The sequence below is a fragment of the Scyliorhinus torazame genome, chromosome 4, assembly GCF_047496885.1.
Source record: "Scyliorhinus torazame isolate Kashiwa2021f chromosome 4, sScyTor2.1, whole genome shotgun sequence".
In the NCBI taxonomy this organism is placed as follows: Eukaryota; Metazoa; Chordata; class Chondrichthyes; order Carcharhiniformes; family Scyliorhinidae; genus Scyliorhinus; species Scyliorhinus torazame.
Genome location: NC_092710.1, coordinates 307,554,898 through 307,578,070, shown reverse-complemented (window position 1 = coordinate 307,578,070; position 23,173 = coordinate 307,554,898). Strand labels below are relative to the sequence as shown.

Below are 23,173 nucleotides of genomic sequence, written 5' to 3'. Positions count from 1 at the left end.
AATCCCTCTACCAATAAAGGCCAACACTCCATAGGCCTTCTTCACAACCCTATCAACCTGGGTGGCAACTTTCAGGGATCTATGTACATGGACACCTAGATCCCTCTGCTCATCCACACTTTCAAGAACTTTACCATTAGCCAAATATTCCGCATTCCTGTTATTCCTTCCAAAGTGAATCACCTCACACTTCTCTACATTAAACTCCATTTGCCACCTCTCGGCCCAGCTCTGCAGCTTATCTATATCCCTCTGTAATCTGCTACATCCTTCCACACTATCGACAACACCACCGACTTTAGTGTCGTCTGCAAATTTACTCACCCACCCTTCTGCGCCTTCCTCTAGGTCATTGATAAAAATGACAAACAGCAACGGCCCCAGAACAGATCCTTGTGGTACTCCACTTGTGACTGTACTCCATTCTGAACATTTCCCATCAACCACCACCCTCTGTCTTCTTTCAGCTAGCCAATTTCTGATCCACATCTCTAAATCACCCTCAATCCCCAGCCTCCGTATTTTTTGCAATAGCCTACCGTGGGGAACCTTATCAAACGCTTTGCTGAAATCCATATACACCACATCAACTGCTCTACCCTCGTCTACCTGTTCAGTCACCTTCTCAAAGAACTCAATAAGGTTTGTGAGGCATGACCTACCCTTCACAAAGCCATGCTGACTATCCCTGATCATATTATTCCTATCTAGATGATTATAAATCTTGTCTCTTATAATCCCCTCCAAGACTTTACCCACTACAGACGTGAGGCTCACCGGCCTATAGTTGCCGGGGTTGTCTCTGCTCCCCTTTTTGAACAAAGGGACCACATTTGCTGTCCTCCAGTCCTCTGGCACTATTCCTGTAGCCAATGATGACATAAAAATCAAAGCCAAAGGTCCAGCAATCTCTTCCCTGGCCTCCCATAGAATCCTAGGATAAATCCCATCAGGTCCCGGGGACTTATCTATTTTCAGCCTGTCCAGAATTGCCAACACCTCTTCCCTACGTACCTCAATGCCATCTATTCTATTAGCCTGGGGCTCAGCATTCTCATCCACAACATTATCTTTTTCCTGAGTGAATACTGACGAAAAATATTCATTTAGTATCTCGCCTATCTCTTCAGACTCCACACACAATTTCCCATCCCTGTCCTTGACTGGTCCTACTCTTTCCCTAGTCATTCGCTTATTCCTGACATACCTATAGAAACCTTTTGGGTTTTCCTTGATCCTTCCTGCCAAATACTTCTCATGTCCCCTCCTTGCTCGTCTTAGCTCTCTCTTTAGATCCTTCCTCGCTACCTTGTAACTATCCATCGCCCCAACCGAAACTTCACACTTCATCTTCACATAGGCCTCCTTCTTCCTCTTAACAAGAGATTCCACTTCCTTGGTAAACCACGGTTCCCTCGCTCGACGCCTTCCTCCCTGTCTGACCGGTACATACTTATCAAGAACACGCAGTAGCTGATCCTTGAACAAGCCCCACTTATCCAGTGTGCCCAACACTTGCAGCCTACTTCTCCACCTTATCCCCCCCAAGTCACGTCTAATGGCATCATAATTGCCCTTCCCCCAGCTATAACTCTTGCCCTGCGGTGTATACTTATCCCTTTCCATTATTAACGTAAACGTCACCGAATTGTGGTCAATGTCCCCAAAGTGCTCTCCTACCTCCAAATCCAACACCTGGCCTGGTTCATTACCCAAAACCAAATCCAACGTGGCCTCGCCTCTTGTTGGCTTGTCAACATATTGTTTCAGGAAACCCTCCTGCACACACTGTACAAAAAACGACCCATCTATTGTACTCGAACTATATCTTTTCCAGTCAATATTTGGAAAGTTAAAGTCTCCCATAATAACTACCCTGTTACTTTCGCTCATATCCAGAATCATCTTCGCCATCCTTTCCTCTACATCCCTAGAACTATTAGGAGGCCTATAAAAAAACTCCCAACAGGGTGACCTCTCCTTTCCTGTTTCTAACTTCAGCCCATACTACCTCGGAAGAAGAGTCCCCATCTAGCATCCTCTCCGCCACCGTAATACTGCTCTTGACTAGCAGCGCCACACCTCCCCCTCTTTTGCCTCCTTCTCTGAGCTTACTAAAACACCTAAACCCCGGAACCTGCAACATCCATTCCTGTCCCTGCTCTATCCATGTCTCCGAAATGGCCACAACATCGAAGTCCCAGGTACCAACCCACGCTGCCAGTTCCCCTACCTTGTTTCGTATACTCCTGGCATTGAAGTAGACACACTTCAAACCACCTACCTGAACACTGGCCCCCTCCTGCGATGTCAAATCTGTGCTCCTGACCTCTATACTCTCATTCTCCCTTTCCCTAAAACTACAATCCAGGTTCCCATGCCCCTGCTGCATTAGTTTAAACCCCCCCAAAGAGCACTAACAAATCTCCCCCCCAGGATATTTGTGCCCCTCCGGTTCAGATGTAGACCATCCTGTCTGTAGAGGTCCCACCTTCCCCAGAAAGAGCCCCAGTTATCCAAAAATCTGAATCCCTCCCGCCTGCACCATCCCTGTAGCCACGTGTTTAAATGCTCTCTCTCCTTATTCCTCATCTCACTATCACGTGGCACGGGCAACAATCCAGAGATAACAACTCTGTTTGTTCTAGTTCTGAGCTTCCATCCTAGCTCCCTGAAAGCCTGCCTGACATCCTTGTCCCCTTTCCTACCTATGTCGTTGGTGCCAATGTGGACCACGACTTGGGGCTGCTCCCCCTCCCCCCTAAGGACCCGGAAAACACGATCCGAGACATCACGTACCCTTGCACCTGGGAGGCAACATACCAAACGTGAGTCTCTCACGCTCCCACAAAATCTCCTATCTGTGCCCCTGACTATAGAGTCCCCAATTACTAATGCTCTGCTCCTCTCCCCCCTTCCCTTCTGAGCAACAGGGACAGACTCCGTGCCAGAGGCCCGTACCCCATGGCTTACCCCTGGTAAGTCGTCCCCCCCACAAGTATCCAAAGCGGTATACTTGTTTCTCAGGGGTACGACCGCAGGGGATCCCTGCACTGACTGTTTTTTCCCAGTCCCTCTTACAGTTACCCACCTATCTCCAATCTTTGGTGTAACTAATTCCCTGAAGCTGCTATCTATGACCCCTTCTGCCTCCCGAATGATCCGAAGTTCTTCCAACTCCAGCTCCAGTTCCCTAACTCGGTCTTGGAGGAGCTGGAGATGGCAGCACTTCCTGCAGGTAAAATCAGCAGGGACACTAACTGCATCCCTCACCTCAAACATCCTGCAGGAGGAACATTGCACTCCCTTCCCTGCCATTCCTCTAACTTTCTACCAAGATCTGGCTAAAAAATAATAATAATATAATAAAATATGGTACTTACCTCAGACCAATGGGTGTTATTATTAGGTTAGAGGAGGAGGGCGGGTGGGAGACACTACACGTGTAGTGTCTCGGGTTTCCTCTCCACCAGAATTTATTGGGGAGGGTCTTCCCAGACGTCCGCGGGTCGACTTCCTGTTCCCGCCTAAAAAAAAACTAATTTAAAATAAAATAAAAAGAAAAATTCTCAGCTCCTGCTGAAACTGACTCACCACTCACCAGCTGTTCTCCCGCCGCCGAAATCGACTGGCCTGCCCCTGCAAAGACAAGTGCTTTTAAAGGTTGACTTACCTCCCAGCAACCTCCTTCCGCAATGCTCCCGCTGAAACTGACTCACCACTCACCAGCTGTTCTCCCGCCGCCAAAATCGACTGGCCTGCCCCTGCAAAGACAAGTGCTTTTAAAGGTTGACTTACCTCCCAGCAACCTCCTTCCGCAATGCTCCCGCTGAAACTGACTCACCACTCACCAGCTGTTCTCCCGCCGCCGAAATCGACTGGCCTGCCCCTGCAAAGACAAGTGCTTTTAAAGGTTGACTTACCTCCCAGCAACCTCCTTCCGCAATGCTCCCGCTGAAACTGACTCACCACTCACCAGCTGTTCTCCCGCCGCCGAAATCGACTGGCCTGCCCCTGCAAAGACAAGTGCTTTTAAAGGTTGACTTACCTCCCAGCAACCTCCTTCCGCAATGCTCCCGCTGAAACTGACTCACCACTCACCAGCTGTTCTCCCGCCGCCGAAATCGACTGGCCTGCCCCTGCAAAGACAAGTGCTTTTAAAGGTTGACTTACCTCCCAGCAACCTCCTTCCGCAATGCTCCCGCTGAAACTGACTCACCACTCACCAGCTGTTCTCACGCCGCCGAAATCGACTGGCCTGCCCCTGCAAAGACAAGTGCTTTTAAAGGTTGACTTACCTCCCAGCAACCTCCTTCCGCAATGCTCCCGCTGAAACTGACTCACCACTCACCAGCTGTTCTCCCGCCGCCGAAATCGACTGGCCTGCCCCTGCAAAGACAAGTGCTTTTAAAGGTTGACTTACCTCCCAGCCCCGAAGAATCCAGCACGAGTTTAAGGATACAAAATAATAACGTTTATTTACTATAACAATATATACATAACAGTAGCAGTAACTTCCCTTGCTACCTTCTCCTTCCTCCTGGTTCCTGGACTGGCCAGCTTATTTATAGTAGGAGTTTCTCCGCCCCCCCCTCATTGGGGAAGTTCATACTGCCATTGGATTGTGGGATAGTCATTAGTCCCCAGCCAATCGTCAGTCGGCAGGTTATAACATCCCTCCCCCACAAAGTCCAAGGAATCCACCGTAGGAAGGCGTCGAACTCGTTTGGCCGCAGGCCGGACGCCATTTGCACGCGGCGCTGGATCAGGCGGCTTATAACGAGACGGAGACCGGCGCTTCCGTGATGAACGGCGCGGTTGTACATCCACGGCCTGTGGACCCGAGGATTCCCCCTCGGATTCATCTCGGAGTCAGAGTCTGCTGCCTCCGTCATGTCAGCGTCTCTATCCCCATTCGGTCCCGTCACGACCTGCGCAGGCTTCGAGTGAGGCACCAGTGGAAGATTTGGAGGACTACCTTCCCTTGTTTCTGGTCTTTGCCGCTGTTGAACTGAGCTCCGGGGGCGGGGAATCTTTTGCGGGGATGATCTTCTGGACCGGACGTGGTCTACATGTTTTCGCTGGAGACGACCCTGGGCTTGCACTTGGTACGATATAGGGCCCGTTTGGCGAAAGATTACACCAGGAACCCATTGGGCACCACCAGCAAAATTCCGCACGAATACTGGGTCACCGGGCGCAAACTGCCGAATCGGACGATGCCGAGACAATCCCGGTCCCTGCCGTTCTTGTGTGCGGCGTACTTTTGCGCCAATGTCCGGGAAGACCATAGTAAGGTGGGTGCGAAGTCTCCGGCCCATTAGGAGTTCTGCGGGAGCTACCCCAGTCACTGTATGGGGGGTGGTCCTGTACGTAAACAAAAACCGAGCCAGTCTCGTGTCCATTGATCCGGAAGACTGCTTCTTTAGGCCTCTTTTGAATGTTTGCACTGCACGCTCTGCCAACCCATTTGAAGCCAGGTGGTAAGGGGCAGTGCGGATATGGCGGATGCCGTTCGTCTTTGTAAACCTAGCAAACTCCTCACTCGTGAATGGAGTGCCATTATCCGTGACCAGCACCTCGGGGAGACCATGCGTGCTAAATGATAAACGCATTTTTTCAATTGTTGCGCAGGATGTCGTCCCCTGCATCTTATGCACCTCCAGCCATTTGGACTGGGCGTCAATTAGTAGAAGGAATATGGATCCCTGAAAAGGGCCTGCGAAATCTGCATGTAAGCGTGCCCAAGGCCGCCCTGGCCATTCCAAGTGATGTAGGGGCGCGGCCGGCGGAAGCTTCTGATGCTCCTGGCAAATGGAGCAGTTGTGGGCCACCTTCTCAATGTCAGTGTCGAGGCCTGGCCACCAGACATAACTCCGGGCCAACATTTTCATCTTGGTCACGCCCGGATGCCCATTGTGCAAGTCTGATAATATCAGCTCCTGGCCTTTTTCCGGGACAATCACACGCGTCCCCCACAAGAGGATGCCGTCTTCCATGCTGAACTCTGACAGCTTGGAGGAAAATGCCCTCAACTCGCCTGGGAGCTGTCTATGCTGCCCACCATACAGGACTATGTGCCGAACCTTTGACAGGACTGGCTCCGTCTGGGTCCACTCATGGATCTGTGATGCCGTGACAGGCAAGGTGTCCATAAAATTTAGGGTTGCGACCACCTCACCGGTCGTGGGGGTCGACATGGGGCCGGTCGATAAAGGCAATCGGCTCAGTGCGTCGGCATTTGCTATCTGCGTACCTGGTTTGTGCTCCAGAGAATACTCATATGCAGCAAGCAACAAAGCCCAGCGCTGGATCCGTGCAGAAGCAATGGGCGGTATTGGCTTATCCTCTCTGAAGAGTCCCAGCAGGGGCTTATGATCAGTCACGATAGTGAAATGGCGGCCGTACACATACTGGTGGAAGCGTTTCACCGCGAAAACCACTGCCAGGCCCTCCTTCTCGATCTGCGCGTACTTTTTCTCCGCTGCAGTCAATGTGCGGGAGGCGAAAGCTATCGGTCGCTCGGCCCCGTTCTCCATCTTGTGGGACAGGACATCTCCAATACCATACGGGGATGCATCACATGTGACGAGCAAAGGCTTTCCCGGATCATAGTGGGTTAGTAACCCAGACGACGACAATTGTTGCTTTACCCGCCGGAAAGCGGTTTCTTGCGGCTGACCCCAAACCCAGGTGTGATTTTTCTTTAGCAGAAGGTGCAACGGGGCCAGCGTAGATGCCAGATTGGGGAGGAACTTCCTGTAATAGTTTACGAGTCCGAGAAAAGAACGAAGATGCGAAGTGTCAGTCGGGGTGGGGGCATGTTGAATTGCACGCACCTTCTCTGCGACGGGGTGCAGACCCTCGCGGTCCACCCGATAACCTAGGTAGACTACTTCTTTTGCCTGAAATACGCACTTTGTGTGACGTAAACGGACTCCAGCCTCCGAAAGGCGTTTAAGGACAGCCTCCAGATTTTCCAAATGCTCTTGCTCCGACGTCCCTGTAATCAACACGTCATCTAGGTAGACAGCCACACGTGGTAAACCTCTCAAAATGCCCTCCATAACACGTTGAAAAATTGCGCAGGCAGAGGATACTCCAAAGGGCAACCGTGTATATTCATACAGGCCCCGGTGTGTGTTAATTGTTACATATGGTCGGGAGGCAGGGTCCAGCTCCAACTGCAGGTAGGCGTGACTCATATCTAATTTTGTGAATGAGAGTCCGCCTGCAAGTTTCGCGTAGAGATCCTCTATGCGAGGCATTGGGTATCGGTCGAGTCGGGAAACTGTATTCACTGTAAGTTTATAGTCGCCACACAAGCGAACTGTGGCATCTGGCTTCATTACTGGTACAATTGGTGCTGCCCAGTCATCAAAACGGACGGGCCTGATAATACCCAAACTCTCCAAACGAGTGAGCTCCCCTTCTACCTTCTCGAGCAAAGCGTAAGGCACTGGGCGCGCCCGGAAATAGCGCGGCGTGGCTCCTGGTTCAACTTGGATACGGGCTACGGCCCCTTTTATTTTCCCCAAACCAGGCTGGAATACCTCTGGGTATCGTCCTAGCACCTCAGTCAACCCTCCAGAAACTGTTTGGAGGATGTGCTGCCATTGCAACCGCAAATGGCGCAACCAGTCCCGACCCAACAGGCTGGGCCCATGGCCACGCACTACGATAAGTGGGAAACGCCCCTCCTGGCGTCCATAGACAACAGGGGTCATTGTAGTTCCTGCAATGTCCAGTGGTCCCCCCGTGTAGGTGGCCAACCTGGCCTGTGAGTCAGTTAATGTAAGGGTCTGTATACCCTGCTTGATGCGGTCGAATGTCCTCTGGGCGATCACGGAGACCGCTGCGCCAGTATCCAACTCCATCTCCAGCGGGTGGCCATTGACCCGTACTGTCACCTTAATGGGGGCCACACGGGGAGCTGCCACACAATGCAGCTGCAGGCAGTCGTCCTCCGTCTCCACGTCCTCAGGAGTGGTCGCCGCAGGTTCATCCACATGGAAGGTACGGCCTCTGGGCTGGTCCCAGTTACGGCCCCTGGGCTGGTCCCAGTTTTGGTCGGAACGACGGCGCCTCTGGCGTCCCCAGGACCGCCGTCCGCGACGGGGTCGGCGCCTACAAGTCTGACACGGACATGGCTCCTCATCCATTGGCTCTGGAGAAGGCTCCCTTCGGGGAGGAATGTCCGATGGCCACTGGCGTCGGTCTGGTCGTTGCCTCGCCCAAGGTACCGCAGGAGTGCGGGGGGACGTTTTTGGGCGGAAAGGGTTGCGCCCCAAGGCATGCACTTCCATTCCCTGTAGCTCCTGTACTCCTCGCTCTGCGCTCTCTCGGGACAAGACTATTTGTATTGCCTGTTGAAAAGTCAATGTTGGCTCCGCTAACAACTTTCTCTGGGTGGCCGCATTGTTAATACCGCAAACCAAACGGTCGCGTAACATTTCTGACAAGGTCTCACCATAGTCACAATATTCCGCAATCCCGCGTAGCCTGGATAAAAAATCGGCAAGGGATTCTCCAGGGGTCCTCTCAGCGGTATTAAACCGGTAACGCTGGACTATCGTGGACGGGGTTGGGTTAAAGTGTTGCCCCACTATATTCACAAGTTCGTCAAACGTTTTGGTGTCCGGCGCAGCTGGGTACGTAAGGCTCCTAATCACCCCAAACGTATGCGGCCCGCAGGCGGTGAGCAATATGACCACCTGGCGCTCGTTTTCAGTGATATTGTTTGCCCGGAAATAGTAACGCATCCGTTGTGTGTACTGGTTCCAGCTTTCCAGCGCAGCATCAAAAATGTCCAAACGTCCGTACAGAGGCATCGTATAATAGAAAACAACTTCCAACCTGTATCCAACAAAAATCCAGGGAGGTGGCTTCAGCAATGTAGACAGCTATTCACTTTTACCTTCGTCGCCAGTTTTGTAAGGGCCACGAAGAATCCAGCACGAGTTTTAAGGATACAAAATAATAAAGTTTATTTACTATAACAATATATACATAACAGTAGCAGTAACTTCCCTTGCTACATACTCCTTCCTCCTGGTTCCTGGACTGGCCAGCTTATTTATAGTAGGAGTTTCTCCGCCCCCCTCATTGGGGAAGTTCATACTCCCATAGGATTGTGGGATAATCATTAGTCCCCAGCCAATCGTCAGTAGGCAGGTTATAACAGTTACTGTCTGTGCGGAGTCTGCACGTTCTCCCCGTGTGTGCGTGGGTTTCCTCCGGGTGCTCCGATTTCCTCCCACAGTCCAAAGACGTGCAGGTTAGGTGGATTGGACATGATAAATTGCCCGTAGTGACCAAAAAAGGTTAGGAGGGGTTATTGGGTTACAGGGATAGGGTGGAAGTGAGGGCTTAAGTGGGTCGGTGCAGACTCGAGGGGCCGAATGGCCTCCTTCTGCACGGTATGTTCTATGCGACTGTTTCCATTGACATAATCTGCCCGTAAATATTTGAAATACTCCCCTCCCCACCTCCCCCACCCAGACACTTCCCCACCAAGGAGGGTTGTGGCATCAAGGGAAATGTAGGACAAGCCTTCTGGACAAAATTGCATAATGGAAATAGTGGAACAAGTGTGCTCCTGACGGTTGAAATTTCACCGAAAGCTCCTCCAAACTGGCAAAACGTCCGTCCAAGAACAGATCCCCAAAATACTCGAGGTCCTTTCCTTCCCACGACTTAAACATTGCGTCCAGACCCAACAGCACAAACAAATGGTTGCTGTAGATAGGGGCCAACAATGACACGGCGCTCAGCTTGTAATTTTGCCTAAACTGTTTCCATAAACTTAAAGTAGAGATCACCGCCAGGTTTGAGCAATCCCTCACTGGGGAGAACGGGAGCAAAGTCATTACCAAAGCCCGTGTTATCATCACCATTCCACCGGGTCCCTATCATTTTATCAAGATGAGGGAGATAGAGGCCTACGAATGTTCATTGGGCAATGAACCCTGAGCCAAAGAATCATTGAACATATCTACTATCAATGGTGCCAACTGGTCCACATACTTCCTGTAAAATTCGACGGAAAACGCATCCAGTCCAGAGGCCTTACCTGACATGTCCGGTCCACTCCCCGGAGAGAGATCCACGTTAAAAACCTCAAACGCCACATTGACTTCCTTCAGGACAGAAGCCCGAGTCTCCAATCTGCTCGATCTCCCGGGAAGCCGCCAGCCCCCGTTTGTTCAGACCTGCTGGAAACAAAATCCTTACTTGGGAGGATAATACAGCAGGGAAGCCCGCTAAGGACCGACAAATTGGGGGCCGGTCGCCTCCCCAGCGGCGTGGATCAGAGAGGAGTCTGGGAGTGTCCTCAATCTTTTATTAAACTCATTTGAATCGCTGAATATTTATGTTTGACTGTACAGTGTTTCGCAGCGCTTATAATAAAATCGTCTCTGTTAACAGGTGGTACTTTGGTAAACTTGGCCGCAAAGAGGCTGAGAGGCAACTTCTGTCTGTGTGTAACCCCAGAGGAACCTTCCTCATTCGTGAAAGTGAAACCACCAAAGGTAAGGCATTTTCTCCCCTTGACAGGGGGCTGCCCATTCCACCATAGAGACCTGTCTGCTGCTTCCATTTTTAATATTTATTGCCCCCTCCACCCCAAGCTGAACTGCAGTTTTCATCTCCTCCCTCCCACGCTGTAGGGCCTCCCGTCGGCCTGTCATTTGACGCAATCCCGGCTTCTGGTCATTTTGAGGAAAATCACCGCCGGGTGACTGTTTTCCCCACGCACCCTGGGGTTGCCACCCTTACTGGACCCCGAATTCGGGGTCCCAAATCAAAGGGCAAAAAACCCTCTCCAAACTGTTCCAATCATGAAATGCTGCATAAATCATTCTCTTCCCTTTATTTAAATAATATATATTCCCATGATTTAATTGGTAGAAAATAAAATATTTATTTTTCTCGCTGTGACAGATCTACCTGGGGGAAAATATGAAGTGTAGGACCTGGGTATAGCTAATGATGTGCCTACAAAACATTCTTTGTAGCTGCCTCATTACCCTCCTGATCAAACCATAAAACATAGGAGCAGAATTAGGCCATTTGGCCCATCGAGTGCTCCGACATTCAATCATGGCTGATATTATTCTCATCCCCATTTTCCTGCCTTCTCCCCATAACCCCTGATCCGCCTATTAACAAAGAACCTATCTATCTCTGTCCTAAAGACACTCAGTGATTTGGCCTCCACAGCCTTCTGCGGCAAAGAGTTCCTCAGATTCACCGCCTTCAAGCTGAAGAAATTCCTCCTCATCTCTGTTTTAAAGGATCGTCCCTTTAAACTGAGAAGGTGTCCTCTGGTTCTAGTTTTTCCTACAAGTGGAAATATCCTCTCCACGTCCACTCTATCCAGGCCTCGCAGTATCCTGTAAGTTTCAATAAGATCCCCCCTCATCCTTCTAAACTCCAACGAGTACAGACCCAGTGTCCTCAACCGTTCCTCAGATGACTAGTTCCTCATTCCAGGGATCATTCTTGTGAACCTCCTCTGGACCCTTTCCAAGACCAGCACATCCTTCCTTAGATATGGGGCCCAAAACTGCTCACAATACGCCAACTGGGGTCTGACCAGAGCCTATACAGCCTCAGCAGTACATCCCTGATCTTGTATTCTAGCCCTCTCAACATGAATGTGAATGTTGCATTTGCTTTCCTAATTGTGGACAATAAGGGCAATTTATCATGGCCAATCCACCTAACCTGCACATCTTTGGACTGTGGGAGGAAACCGGAGCACCCGGAGGAAACCCACGCAGACACTGGGAGAACGTGCAGACTCCGCACAGACAGTGACCCAAGCCAGAATCGAACCTGGGACCCTGGAGCTGTAAAGCAATTGTGCTAACCACAATGCTACCGTGCTGCCCAGAGGCCTGCCAGCTAGTAAGTCACTGGATGGAGCCCGCCCCCCGCTGACCCGCCAATGCCACGATCTGGTCTTACGGCTGTCGGGCAATTATCTGCGTAAACTACTGGACAATCAAATCGCCAATGGCTTTCCAACCCCAGCAGTGCCAAATGGGAGCAGTGGCCACTGCTGGGACTGCAGACCGTCCCTGGTGATCTCTTTTCAGAGTAGCCTTGGCTGATTAATTCACCGCCACAGTCACCTATCAGTGATTGGGCTGCCGAGGAAATGAGCGGTATGATTAGAATCCCCGGAGCACATGAACAACCAGAGCTTGCAACAACTAAAAAGTTGTTCATGTAAACGTGTTAATATTATGAGCGAGAATTCAAGTAGCACTGATTATGCGCTCATGCGGGCAGCACAGTGGCGCAGTGGTTAGCACTGCTGCCTCACGGCGCCGAGGTCCCAGGTTCGATCCCGGCTCTGGGTCACTGTCCGTGTGGAGTTCGCACATTCTCCCCGTGTTTGTGTGGGTTTCGCCCCCACAACCCAAAAATGTGCAGGGCAGGTTGATTGGCCACACTAAATTGCCCCTTAATTGGAAAAAATGAATTGGGTACTCTAAATTTATTTTTAAAAAATTATGTGCTCACGTGCTTGTGTAAGGCAGGAACTCCAGACACGAGCTCATGAATAAAACCAAGATCGGTATCATCAGCTGTTGCTGGCAGACAGTCTGGTAAATGGCAACTTTGGCCCCTGTGGATTTTCTCCCCCCCCACCCCCCGGACCGGCGAGAAACTGACCTTGCATGAGACGCCTTTCTAGGTGATCAGCCCGTCATTGTGATTATAAAAGACATCGTGGAATGTGATTCTGTGCATCACTGCGCCGAATAATATCGCCATGTCGTTTGCTGCATACAGGTGCCTTTTCTTTGTCAATACGAGACTGGGATGACACGAAAGGAGACCACGTTAAACACTATAAGATCCGCAAACTGGATAATGGTGGGTATTATATAACAACCCGAGCCCAGTTTGAAACGCTGCAGCAGTTGGTTCAGCATTATGCAGGTAAGACATTTTCACCGTATGGTTGTGGCCACGACACATTGTAGTCAAATTTACTTACGGTATAATAAGGTGTTTCGTACACAAATCAATAAATTGAGTGTTGCTGAAAAAAGACATGAAGGTATTCGTATGCTAGAGAGGGATGACCTGGCTTCAGGAAACCAGGATGTTAGGATAATGATGAGAAATGTTAAAGGCGGGATGTCACTTTAATGAGTGGGTGTACCGGTCGCCGAATAGTAATCGCGTGGTAGGGCTTAGTACAAAGAACAAATCATGGGAACCTGTCAGAAAGGTACAGCAATAATCATGGGGGATTTGAAGCTACATGTAGATTGGATAAATCAGATGCAAAAAGGTAGCCCAGAGGAGGAGTTCATGGGGGTGTTTTAGAGTCAGATTCTTAGAACAGCACGTTCGATTCTCAGAATAGCCAAGCAAAGAGCAGGCTACACTAGACTTGGGATTGGATTGGATTGGATTTGAATTATTGTCACGTGTACCAAGGTACAGTAAAAAGTATCGTTCTGCGTACGGTCAAGACAGATTGTTCCATGACAAAAATATGGACATACAATAGATACACAATGTAAATACATAGACACTGGCATCGGATGAGCATACAGGAGTGCAGTACTACTCGGAAGAGAAGATGTGTAGAGAAATCAGTTCAGTCCATAAGAGAGTCATTCAGGAGTCTGATAACAGCGGGGAAGAAGCTGTTTTTGAATCTGTTAGTATGTGTTCTCAGACTTTTGTACCTCCTGCCCAGTGGTTGGAAGAGAGAATAACCTGGGTGGGAGGGGTCTTTGATTATGCTGCCCACTTTCCCAAGGCAACGGGAGGTGTAGACAGAGTCTACCCTATATTGTGCAATTAGATGAGAGTTATTGATAACTTCATGGTGAAGCAATGACCCTTGATCGCTGGGAGTAGCAGTGAAGCTTCCCCCGGGGGAACAGCGATCGTAACATGATTGAATTTTTCATCCAGTTTGAGGGAGAGAAGAGTCAGTCCAAAACTAGTATTTGAAACATAATTATGGGCAATTATGAGAGGAGGGAAGCAGCACTAGCTAAAGTGAACTGGCAATAACGTTAATGGATAGGTCAATAGAGATGCAATGGCGGATATTTTAGGAATACTCAGAATAGATACAATCCAAATCGACAGTGTAATGTCGCGAGAGTCTCTTATGGAGTCTCACTTGGGTTCGGAGCTATACTAAGAACAAAGAAAAACAGGAACAGGCCCTTCGACCCTCCAAGCCTGTGCCGACCATGCTGCCCGTCCAAACTAAAATCTTCTAAAAGAACAAAGAAAAGTACAGCACAGGAGCTACTGTGGGTGGGACATTTCGTAGATTTCGTAGAATTTACAGTGCAGAAGGAGGCCATTTGGCCCATCGAGTCTGCACCGGCTCTTGGAAAGAGCACCCTACCCAAGGTCCACACCTCCACCCTATCCCCATAATCCAGTAACCCCACCCAACACTAAGGGCAATTTTGGGCACTAAGGACAATTTATCATGGCCAATCCACCTAACATGCACATCTTTGGACTGTGGGAGGAAACCGGAGCACCCGGAGGAAACCCACGCACACACGGGGAGGATGTGCAGACTCCGCACAGACAAAAGAACAAAGAACAAAGAAAAGTACAGCACAGGAACAGGCCCTTTGGCCCTCCAAGCCCGTGCCGTCCATGCTGCCCGACTAAACTACAATCTTCTACACTTCCTGGGTCCGTATCCCTCTATTCCCATCCTATTCATGTATTTGTCAAGATGCCCCTTAAATGTCACTATCGTTCCTGTTTCCACCACCTCCTCCGATAGCGAGTTCCAGGCACCCACTACCCTCTGCGTAAAACACTTGCCTCGTACATCTACTCTAAACCTTGCCCCTCTCACCTTGAACCTATGCCCCCTAGTAATTGACCCCTCTACGCCGGGGAAAAGCCTCTGACTATCCACTCTGTCTATGCCCCTCATAATTTTGTAGACCTCTATCAGGTCGCCCCTCAACCTCCTTCGTTCCAGTGAGAACAAACCGAGTTTATTCAACCGCTCCTCATAGCTAATGCCCTCCATACCAGGCAACATTCTGGTAAATCTCTTCTGCACCCTCTCTAAAGCCACCACATCCTTCTGGTAGTGTGGCGGCCAGATTTGAACACTATACTCCAAATGTGGCCTAACTAAGGTTCTATACAGCTGCAACATGACTTGCCAAGGTCCCAGCACTGATCCCTGTGGGACACCACTGGTCACAGCCCTCCAATTAGAAAAACAGGCTTCCATTGCTACTCTCTGCCTTCTATGACCTAGCCAGTTCTGTTTCCACATTGCCAGCTCACCCCTGATCCCATGTGACTTCACCTTTTGTACTAGTCTACCATGAGGGACCTTGTCAAAGGCCTTACTGAAGTCCATATAGACAACATCCACTGTCCTACCTGCATCAATCATCTTAGTGACCTCCTTGAAAAACTCTATTAAGCTAGTGAGACACGACCTCCCCTTCACAAAACCATGCTGCCTCTCACTAATACGTCCATTTGCTTCCAAATGGGAGTAGATCCTGTCTCAAAGAATTCTCTCCAGTAATTTCCCTACCACTGAAGTAAGGCTCACCGGCCTGTAGTTCCCTGGATTATCCTTGCTACCCTTCTTAAACAGAGGAAAAACATTGGCTATTCTCCAGTCCTCCGGGACAACACCTGAAGACAGTGAGGATCCAAAGATTTCTGTCAAGGCCTCAGCAATTTCCTCTCCAGCCTCCTTTAGTATTCTGGGGTAGATCCCATCAGGCCCTGGGGACTTATCTACCTTAATATTTTTTAAGACACCTAACACCTCGTCTTTTTGGATCTCAATGTGACCCAGGCTATCTACACACCCTTCTCCAGACTCAACATCTACCAATTTCTTCTCTTTGGTGAATACTGATGCAAAGTATTCATTTAGTACCTCACCCATTTTCTCTGGCTCCACACATAGGTTCCCTTGCCTATCCTCCAGTGGGCCAACCCTTTCCCTGGCTACCCTCTTGCTTTTTATGTACGTGTAAAAAGCCTTGGGATTTTCCTTAACCCTATTGGCCAATGACTTTTCGTGACCCCTTCTAGCCCTCCTGACTCCTTGCTTAAGTTCCTTCCTACTTTCCTTATATTCCACACAGGCTTCATCTGTTCCCAGCCTTTTAGCCCTGATAAATGCCTCCTTTTTCTGTTTGACGAGGCCTACAATATCTCTTGTTATCCAAGGTTCCCGAAAATTGCCATATTTATCCTTCTTCCTGACAGGAACATGCCGGTCCTGAATTCCTTTCAACTGACACTTGAAAGGCTCCCACATGTCAGATGTTGATTTGCCCTCAAACATCCGCCCCCAATCTATGTTCTTCAGTTCCCGCCTAATATTGTTATAATTAGCCTTCCCCTAATTTAGCACATTCATCCTAGGATCACTCTTATCCTTGTCCACCAGCACTTTAAAACTTACTGAATTGTGGTCACTGTTCCCGAAATGCTCCCCTACTGAAACATCTACCACCTGGCCGGGCTCAGACAGTGACCCAAGCCGGAATTGAACCTGGGACCCTGGAGCTGTGAAGCAATTGTGCTATCCACAATGCTACCGTGCTGCCCTGGATGGATGACAATGCCAAATATGTGTTAAACCAATTTTATTGAATAATGATGGACATAACATGACAATTAAAGTTGATAATATAAAAATGAAGAAGTGTAAAGCAATAAAGATAACTTTGCTGAAAGGAGAAAACACTTTGTACATTAAAAGCAAGGAAGAAAGGCAACTTTACTTACATGCTATATTGCAAATGTTAAACCCAAGTTGGTCTGGTCACAACAGCTCCCCACAATGGTATGATTCCCCTTGGTTCATACATCAACAAGTCTCTGAATGACCTTACAAGGGTGGCCACTGGTCAGTCTCTCCATTCCTGACCCCCTTCCCATAGTCTTGAGTAGTTGACTATTCCAATCTGGCTGCTGCAGCCAATCCAGGTAGCAGTGTCCCTTTAGGTCACATTTCTGGCTCAATAGCAGACTTTTGAGGCTTCCCCCAGAACAATGGTCTGGTAAATATGAGTCCTTTTTAAATTATTTTCAAAGGCATTGCACTATTCAAGCTGTTTACGATGTGGGCGGGCTCTGGGGTCCTGGGGGGGGGTGCGGGGCGATCTGGCCCCGGGGGGTGCCCCCACGGTGGCCTGGCCCGCGATCGGGGACCACCAATCCGCGGGCGGGCCTGTGCCGTGGGGGCACTCTTTCCCTCCGCCTCCGCCACGGTCTCCACCATGGCGGAGGCGGAAGAGACTCCCTCCACTGCGCATGCGTGGGAAACTGTCAGCGGCCGCTGACGCTCCCGCGCATGCGCCGCCCCGAGATGGCATTTCCGCGCCAGCTGGCGGGGCAACAAAGGCCGTTTCCGCCAGCTGGCGGGGCGGAAATTCCTGCGGCGTCAGCCTAGCCCCTCAATGTTGGGGCTCGGCCCCCAAAGATGCCGCATTCCGCACCTTTGGGGCGGCGCGATGCCCGTCTGATTGGCGCCGTTTTGGGCGCCAGTCGGCGGACATCGCGCCGTTTCGGGAGAATTTCGCCCCATATGTTGGTTTTAGTTTTCCAAAATTCCCAAAAGTTCCATTGTGGGAGGAAACCAGAGCACCGGGAGGAAACCCACACAGACACGAGGAGAACGTGCAGACTCCACACAAGACAGCGACCCAAACCGAGAATCGAACCCGGAACCCTAGAGCTGTGAAGCAACAGTGCTAACCACTGTGCTACCGTGCTGCGTGCCCGAGATCCAAGGATGAAGTCCATCAGGACCCACAGCTCCAATAATTTACTAAATAGTACCTCCCTGGTGATTAAAAGTTTCAAAAATGGAGTAAACAGCTTGAATAGTGCAATGCCTTTGAAAATAATTTTTAAAGGACTCCTATTTACCAGACCATTGTTCTGGGGGAAGCCTCAAAAGTCTGCTATTGAGCCAGAAATGTGACCTAAAGGGACACTGCTACCTGGATTGGAAGCAAATGTAACCCCTCTATTCAAAAAGGAAGGGAGGTTCAACATAGGAAACTAACGTCTGTCTTAGGAAAAATGTTAGAAGCCATTTTTGAAGCTGTTTCTCCGCTGACTCATCACTCTCTGACGAGTATGATTGTCAACCTAAGAAATTCTATTGGTCATGGGCTCTGTGCGTTGTTGCATGGCGAATGTGCCCGATCCTCGAGCTGCACCTTCGACCGCACACATAGCAGGTGTTTCCGGGAGGTGGGATCGCTCCTTGGACTCTAGACCGCTGGTATTCCTCAGCCTCCTCTTCCTAGCCCCCTCTTATCATCGGGTGTCCTCGGAGAATTGAGCTCCTTCAATCAGAAGGTTTCTCCAAGAAGGTCTCCTGGGCAAGGGTCTCCCGGGCATTGACATCTATGTTCCATTTCTTGAGCTAAGCCTTCAGGGTGTCTTCGAAGCACTTCCTTTGTCGTCCTCTTGTTCAGGAGTCTTCCTTGAGCGGGGTGAAGGAGATTTGCTTTGTCTGGATTTGATATTTTTAATCAGAGCACTTTTTAATTATTACCAGACTAACATTTGCATAGCCATAGCTAGAAAAGATTTGTTTCCATTTGATTCCTGTGTTCGCACCTATTTTGCAGCAAGAAAGGGGCATTAACATTGAGAATGCATGGGGGTTACCCCATGTTCTTGGGAGGTCACTAGAGTTTCCACGGCTCAAAGTATGGGAAGCCCTGGTGTACAGGGGTGGTCTCCTTATTTCTGAAGGGATATAAATGTGATAGAGGCAGTTCAGGAAAGGTTTGCTAGATTAATACCTGGTTTGGGCGGGTTTTCTTATGAAGGAAGGTTGGACAGGCTAGGTTTTTGTCCACCGGAGTTTAGAAGAGTAAGAGGCAACTTGATTGTGACCTTTAAGATCCTGAGGGGTTTTGACAGGGTGGATGTGGAGAAGATGCCTCCTCTTGTGGGAGTATCTAGAACTTGGGGGCACTGCCCAAAAATAAGGGGTTGCCGATTTTCAGAGAAATCTTTCTGAGAGGATCATGATTCTTTGGAACTCACTTCCTCAAAAGGCAGTGGAAGCAGAATCTTTGAATATTTTTAAGACAGCGAGATAGATGTTTGATAAACAAGGAGGTGAAAGGTTATCGGGGGGAGGTGAAAGGTTATCGGGGGTAGGCGGAAGGTTAGAATTAGTTTAGCCGTGATCTTATTGAAAAACTGAGCTGGCTCAAGGGGCAGAGTGGCCTACTCCTGCTGCTAATTTGTAAGTGCGTATGTCAAAAGTTTTTCGTGTGTCACTCACCAGGACAAATACAAGAATACCAAACGTAAAGGGAACAACATTTTATACCGCGTGGGAAGAGAGTGCGGATTGGTCGTCTCGTGAGATATAAACTGTTCTCTTTTCCTGTGGTACTCTTGCGAGTTGATGAGTGAAAGACGAAAAACTTCGACGGTGTCTTTTTTCAGCAATAATCAAATTCTGTACTACCAGACAACTATTTATCCAAAGAAATTGCAGCAGTGTCCATCACAAATGCAAACATTTTCTCAAGTGTAAAAAATAGTCATCAATAGAGGAACCGTACGATGCTTTTTAATTTACTTAAAATTTACATGTGGAAACTCTTTGCAACTGCTTATGGAAGTTTTTTTTTTTAACTCTTGGTTTAATTTTTGGGATGAAATACACTCAAAGTGACCGCTTGTTCTGCAATAAGTAGATTTATTGTTGTGTGGAATACAAGAGTGAACAAGGACTGTTTACTATGTGTGTGCTTGAGCAGCTCGTTCCTCTGTTTTGTGTTGATCTCTTGTGGTCGTTCATATGTGCATTGTAATCGCCGCTTTTCAAACAGCGGTTGCTAATTTTATCACCTTCAAACGGGGACCTGTTGCTTCTCTGTTCACTTGTTGCTTGCTCTCCACTCACCAGCTACCCAGCGGCTAAGCTGTTGTGCAGGCTAGGACCATCCCCTGTTCAATGCTAATTGTAGCTGATCGCCAAGGTTTTCTTTATTACCCACGAGCTAAATTGCTGTACAATAACATACCTTCGTGGAGGCCCCAATTTGAACAATCTACTGAAGGTTAAGAGGGAGAAAACCAACCGGGGTTCCCCTGCCTGACCGTTACAAATCGACCTCAGTGATGTTCTGTTTTCATATTCACGTTAGGTATTTGGCACCCTCAGCAAACCCCTTTTTTTATTTTTATATAGTTTCCAGACAGAATTTTTGGTACGAACTCAACATTTTCAGAGTGTCGGTAAAACTAGCTCCTGGAAGATTCTTCCCCAAGTCCCAATCCTGCACTGGCCTGGGGTGTGCACCAGATGTGGCCTCCGGGCCTGCCGTCCAGTTAAGGAAGACGAGCGAGTTCCTAAGGCTGCAGGTGCGATCTGGGGACCCACAGCTGGAAGGCTGACCGTTTCACTGGGAGTGCGAGGTGATGACAGGAGGGTGTGAGGGACCTCCAAATGGTGGAGGTGCCCTCTGATCCATGCATCAAATCCCAAGAGGTGAAAAAGGGTTTACAGCAGTGGACCCGTGGAGAGGCGCAGAGAATCCTCCAGAGGATTTCTTTCCTACTGTGGCCCCACCATCTGTTACATGGTGCCTCCGGTCTGCCACCGCTCCTATGCAGTGTTGCTGGTTCCCATTTCTTCCAGAGCTCTCCTGCGCCCTCACCCAGGTGCACTCTCACCCCCACTCTCTTTCTCTTCCCCCCCCCCCCCCCCCACTCCATCCCGGTGCACTCTCACCCCCCCCCCCCCCCCCTCCCCAACCCCCTCCTCACCCCAATGCACTCTCTCCCCCACCCTGGTGCACTCTCGCCTCACCTCACCCCATTGCACTCTCACCCCACTTTCCCCCCCCCCCCCCGCACTGCTCTCTCCCCCCCCCCGCACGTGCTCCCCCCCCCCATCCTCTGCCGTTCGACCCCCATCCTCTGCCGTTCGCTCCCACCCCATCCTCTGCCGTTCGCTCCCCCCCCCATCCTCTGCCGTTCGCCCCCCCCATCCTCTGCCGTTCGCTCCCCCCCATCCTCTGCCGTTCGCCCCCCCCATCCTCTGCCGTTCGCCCCCCCATCCTCTGCCGTTCGCTCCACCCCCATCCTCTGCCGTTCGCCCCCCCCATCCTCTGCCGTTCGCCCCCCTCATCCTCTGCGGTTCGCTCCCCCCCCCATCCTCTGCCATTCGCTCCCCCCTCCATCCTCTGCCGTTCGCCCCCCCCATCCTCTGCCGTTCGCTCCCCTCCATCCTCTGCCGTTCGCTCGCCCCCCCATCCTCTGCCGTTCGCTCGCCCCCCCATCCTCTGCCGTTCGCCCCCCCCCATCCTCTGCTGTTCGCTCCCCTCCATCCTCTGCCGTTCGCCCCCCCATCCTCTGCCGTTCGCTCCCCCCCCCATCCTCTGCCGTTCGCCCCCCCCATCCTCTGCCGTTCGCTCCACCCCATCCTCTGCCGTTCGCTCCCCTCCATCCTCTGCCGTTCGCCCCCGCCATCCTCTGCCGTTCGCTCCCCTCCATCCTCTGCCGTTCGCTCGCCCCCCATCCTCTGCCGTTCGCTCCCCCCCCATCCTCTGCCGTTCGCCCCCCCATCCTCTGCCGTTCGCCCCCCCCATCCTCTGCCGTTCGCTCCCCCCCCCCCATCCTCTGCCGTTCGCTCCCCCTCCATCCTCTGCCGTTCGCCCCCCCCATCCTCTGCCGTTCGCTCCCCCCTCCATCCTCTGCCGTTCGCCCCCCCCATCCTCTGCCGTTCGCTCCCCCCCATCCTCTGCCGTTCGCCCCCCCCATCCTCTGCCGTTCGCTCCCCCCCATCCTCTGCCGTTCGCCCCCCCCATCCTCTGCCGTTCGCTCCCCCCCCCATCCTCTGCTGTTCGCTCCCCCCTCCATCCTCTGCCGTTCGCCCCACCCATCCTCTGCCGTTCGCTTGCCCCCCATCCTCTGCCGTTCGCCCCCCCATCCTCTGCCGTTCGCTCGCCCCCCCCCCATCCTCTGCTGTTCGCCCCCCCATCCTCTGCCGTTCGCTCCCCCCCCCCATCCTCTGCCATTCGCTCGCCCCCCATCCTCTGCCGTTCCCCCCCCCCATCCTCTGCCGCTCCCCCCCCCCCATCCTCTGCCGTTCGCTCCCCTCCATCCTCTGCCGTTCGCTCCCCCCCATCCCCTGCCGTTCGCCCCCCCCATCCTCTGCCGTTCGCTCCCCCCCATCCTCTGCCGTTCGCCCCCCCCATCCTCTGCCGTTCGCTCCCCCCCCCATCCTCTGCCGTTCGCTCCCCCCTCCATCCTCTGCCGTTCGCCCCCCCCCATCCTCTGCCGTTCGCTCGCCCCCCATCCTCTGCCGTTCGACCCCCCCCATCCTCTGCCGTTCGCTCGCCCCCCCCATCCTCTGCTGTTCGCCCCCCCATCCTCTGCCGTTCGCTCCCCCCCCCCATCCTCTGCCATTCGCTCGCCCCCCATCCTCTGCCGTTCCCCCCCCCCCATCCTCTGCCGTTCCCCCCCCCCATCCTCTGCCGTTCGCTCCTCTCCATCCTCTGCCGTTCGCTCCCCGCTATCCCCTGCCGTTCGCCCCCCCCATCCTCTGCCTTTCGCTCCCCCCCATCCTCTGCCATTCGCTCCCCCCCATCCTCTGCCGTTCGCTCCCCCCCATCCTCTGCCTTTCGCTCCCCCCCCATCCTCTGCCGTTCGCCCCCCCCATCCTCTGCCGTTCGCTCCACCCCCATCCTCTGCCGTTCGCCCCCCCCATCCTCTGCCGTTCGCTCCCCCCCCATCCTCTGCCGTTCGCCCCCCCCATCCTCTGCCGTTCGCTCCCCCCCCCATCCTCTGCCGTTCGCCCACCCCATCCTCTGCCGTTCGCTCCCCCCTCCATCCTCTGCCGTTCGCCCCCCCCATCCTCTGCCGTTCGCTCCCCCCCCCCATCCTCTGCCGTTCGCTCGCCCCCCATCCTCTGCCGTTCGCTCGCCCCCCATCCTCTGCCGTTCGCCCCCCCCATCCTCTGCCGTTCGCCCCCCCCCATCCTCTGCCGTTCGCTCGCCCCCCCATCATCTGCCGTTCGCTCCCCCCCATCCTCTGCCGTTCGCTCGCCCCCCCATCCTCTGCCGTTCGCCCCCCCCATCCTCTGCCGTTCGCTCCCCCCCCCATCCTCTGCCGTTCGCCCCCCCCC

The 23,173-nt window shown here is 51.8% G+C and overlaps 1 protein-coding gene across 6 annotated transcripts in view; it reads left to right on the top strand.

Annotated features, from left to right (window-relative positions):
• Nucleotides 1–23,173, top strand: part of LOC140411055 (tyrosine-protein kinase Fyn) — a 431,995-nt gene that overhangs the window by 329,312 nt on the left and 79,510 nt on the right. For all 6 annotated transcript variants that reach the window (XM_072500049.1, XM_072500048.1, XM_072500045.1 and 3 more), the window contains 2 exons: nucleotides 10,429–10,532; nucleotides 12,808–12,957. In XM_072500049.1, the coding sequence (XP_072356150.1) occupies nucleotides 10,429–10,532; nucleotides 12,808–12,957 (254 nt within the window). The remainder of the gene's footprint in view (nucleotides 1–10,428; nucleotides 10,533–12,807; nucleotides 12,958–23,173) is intronic.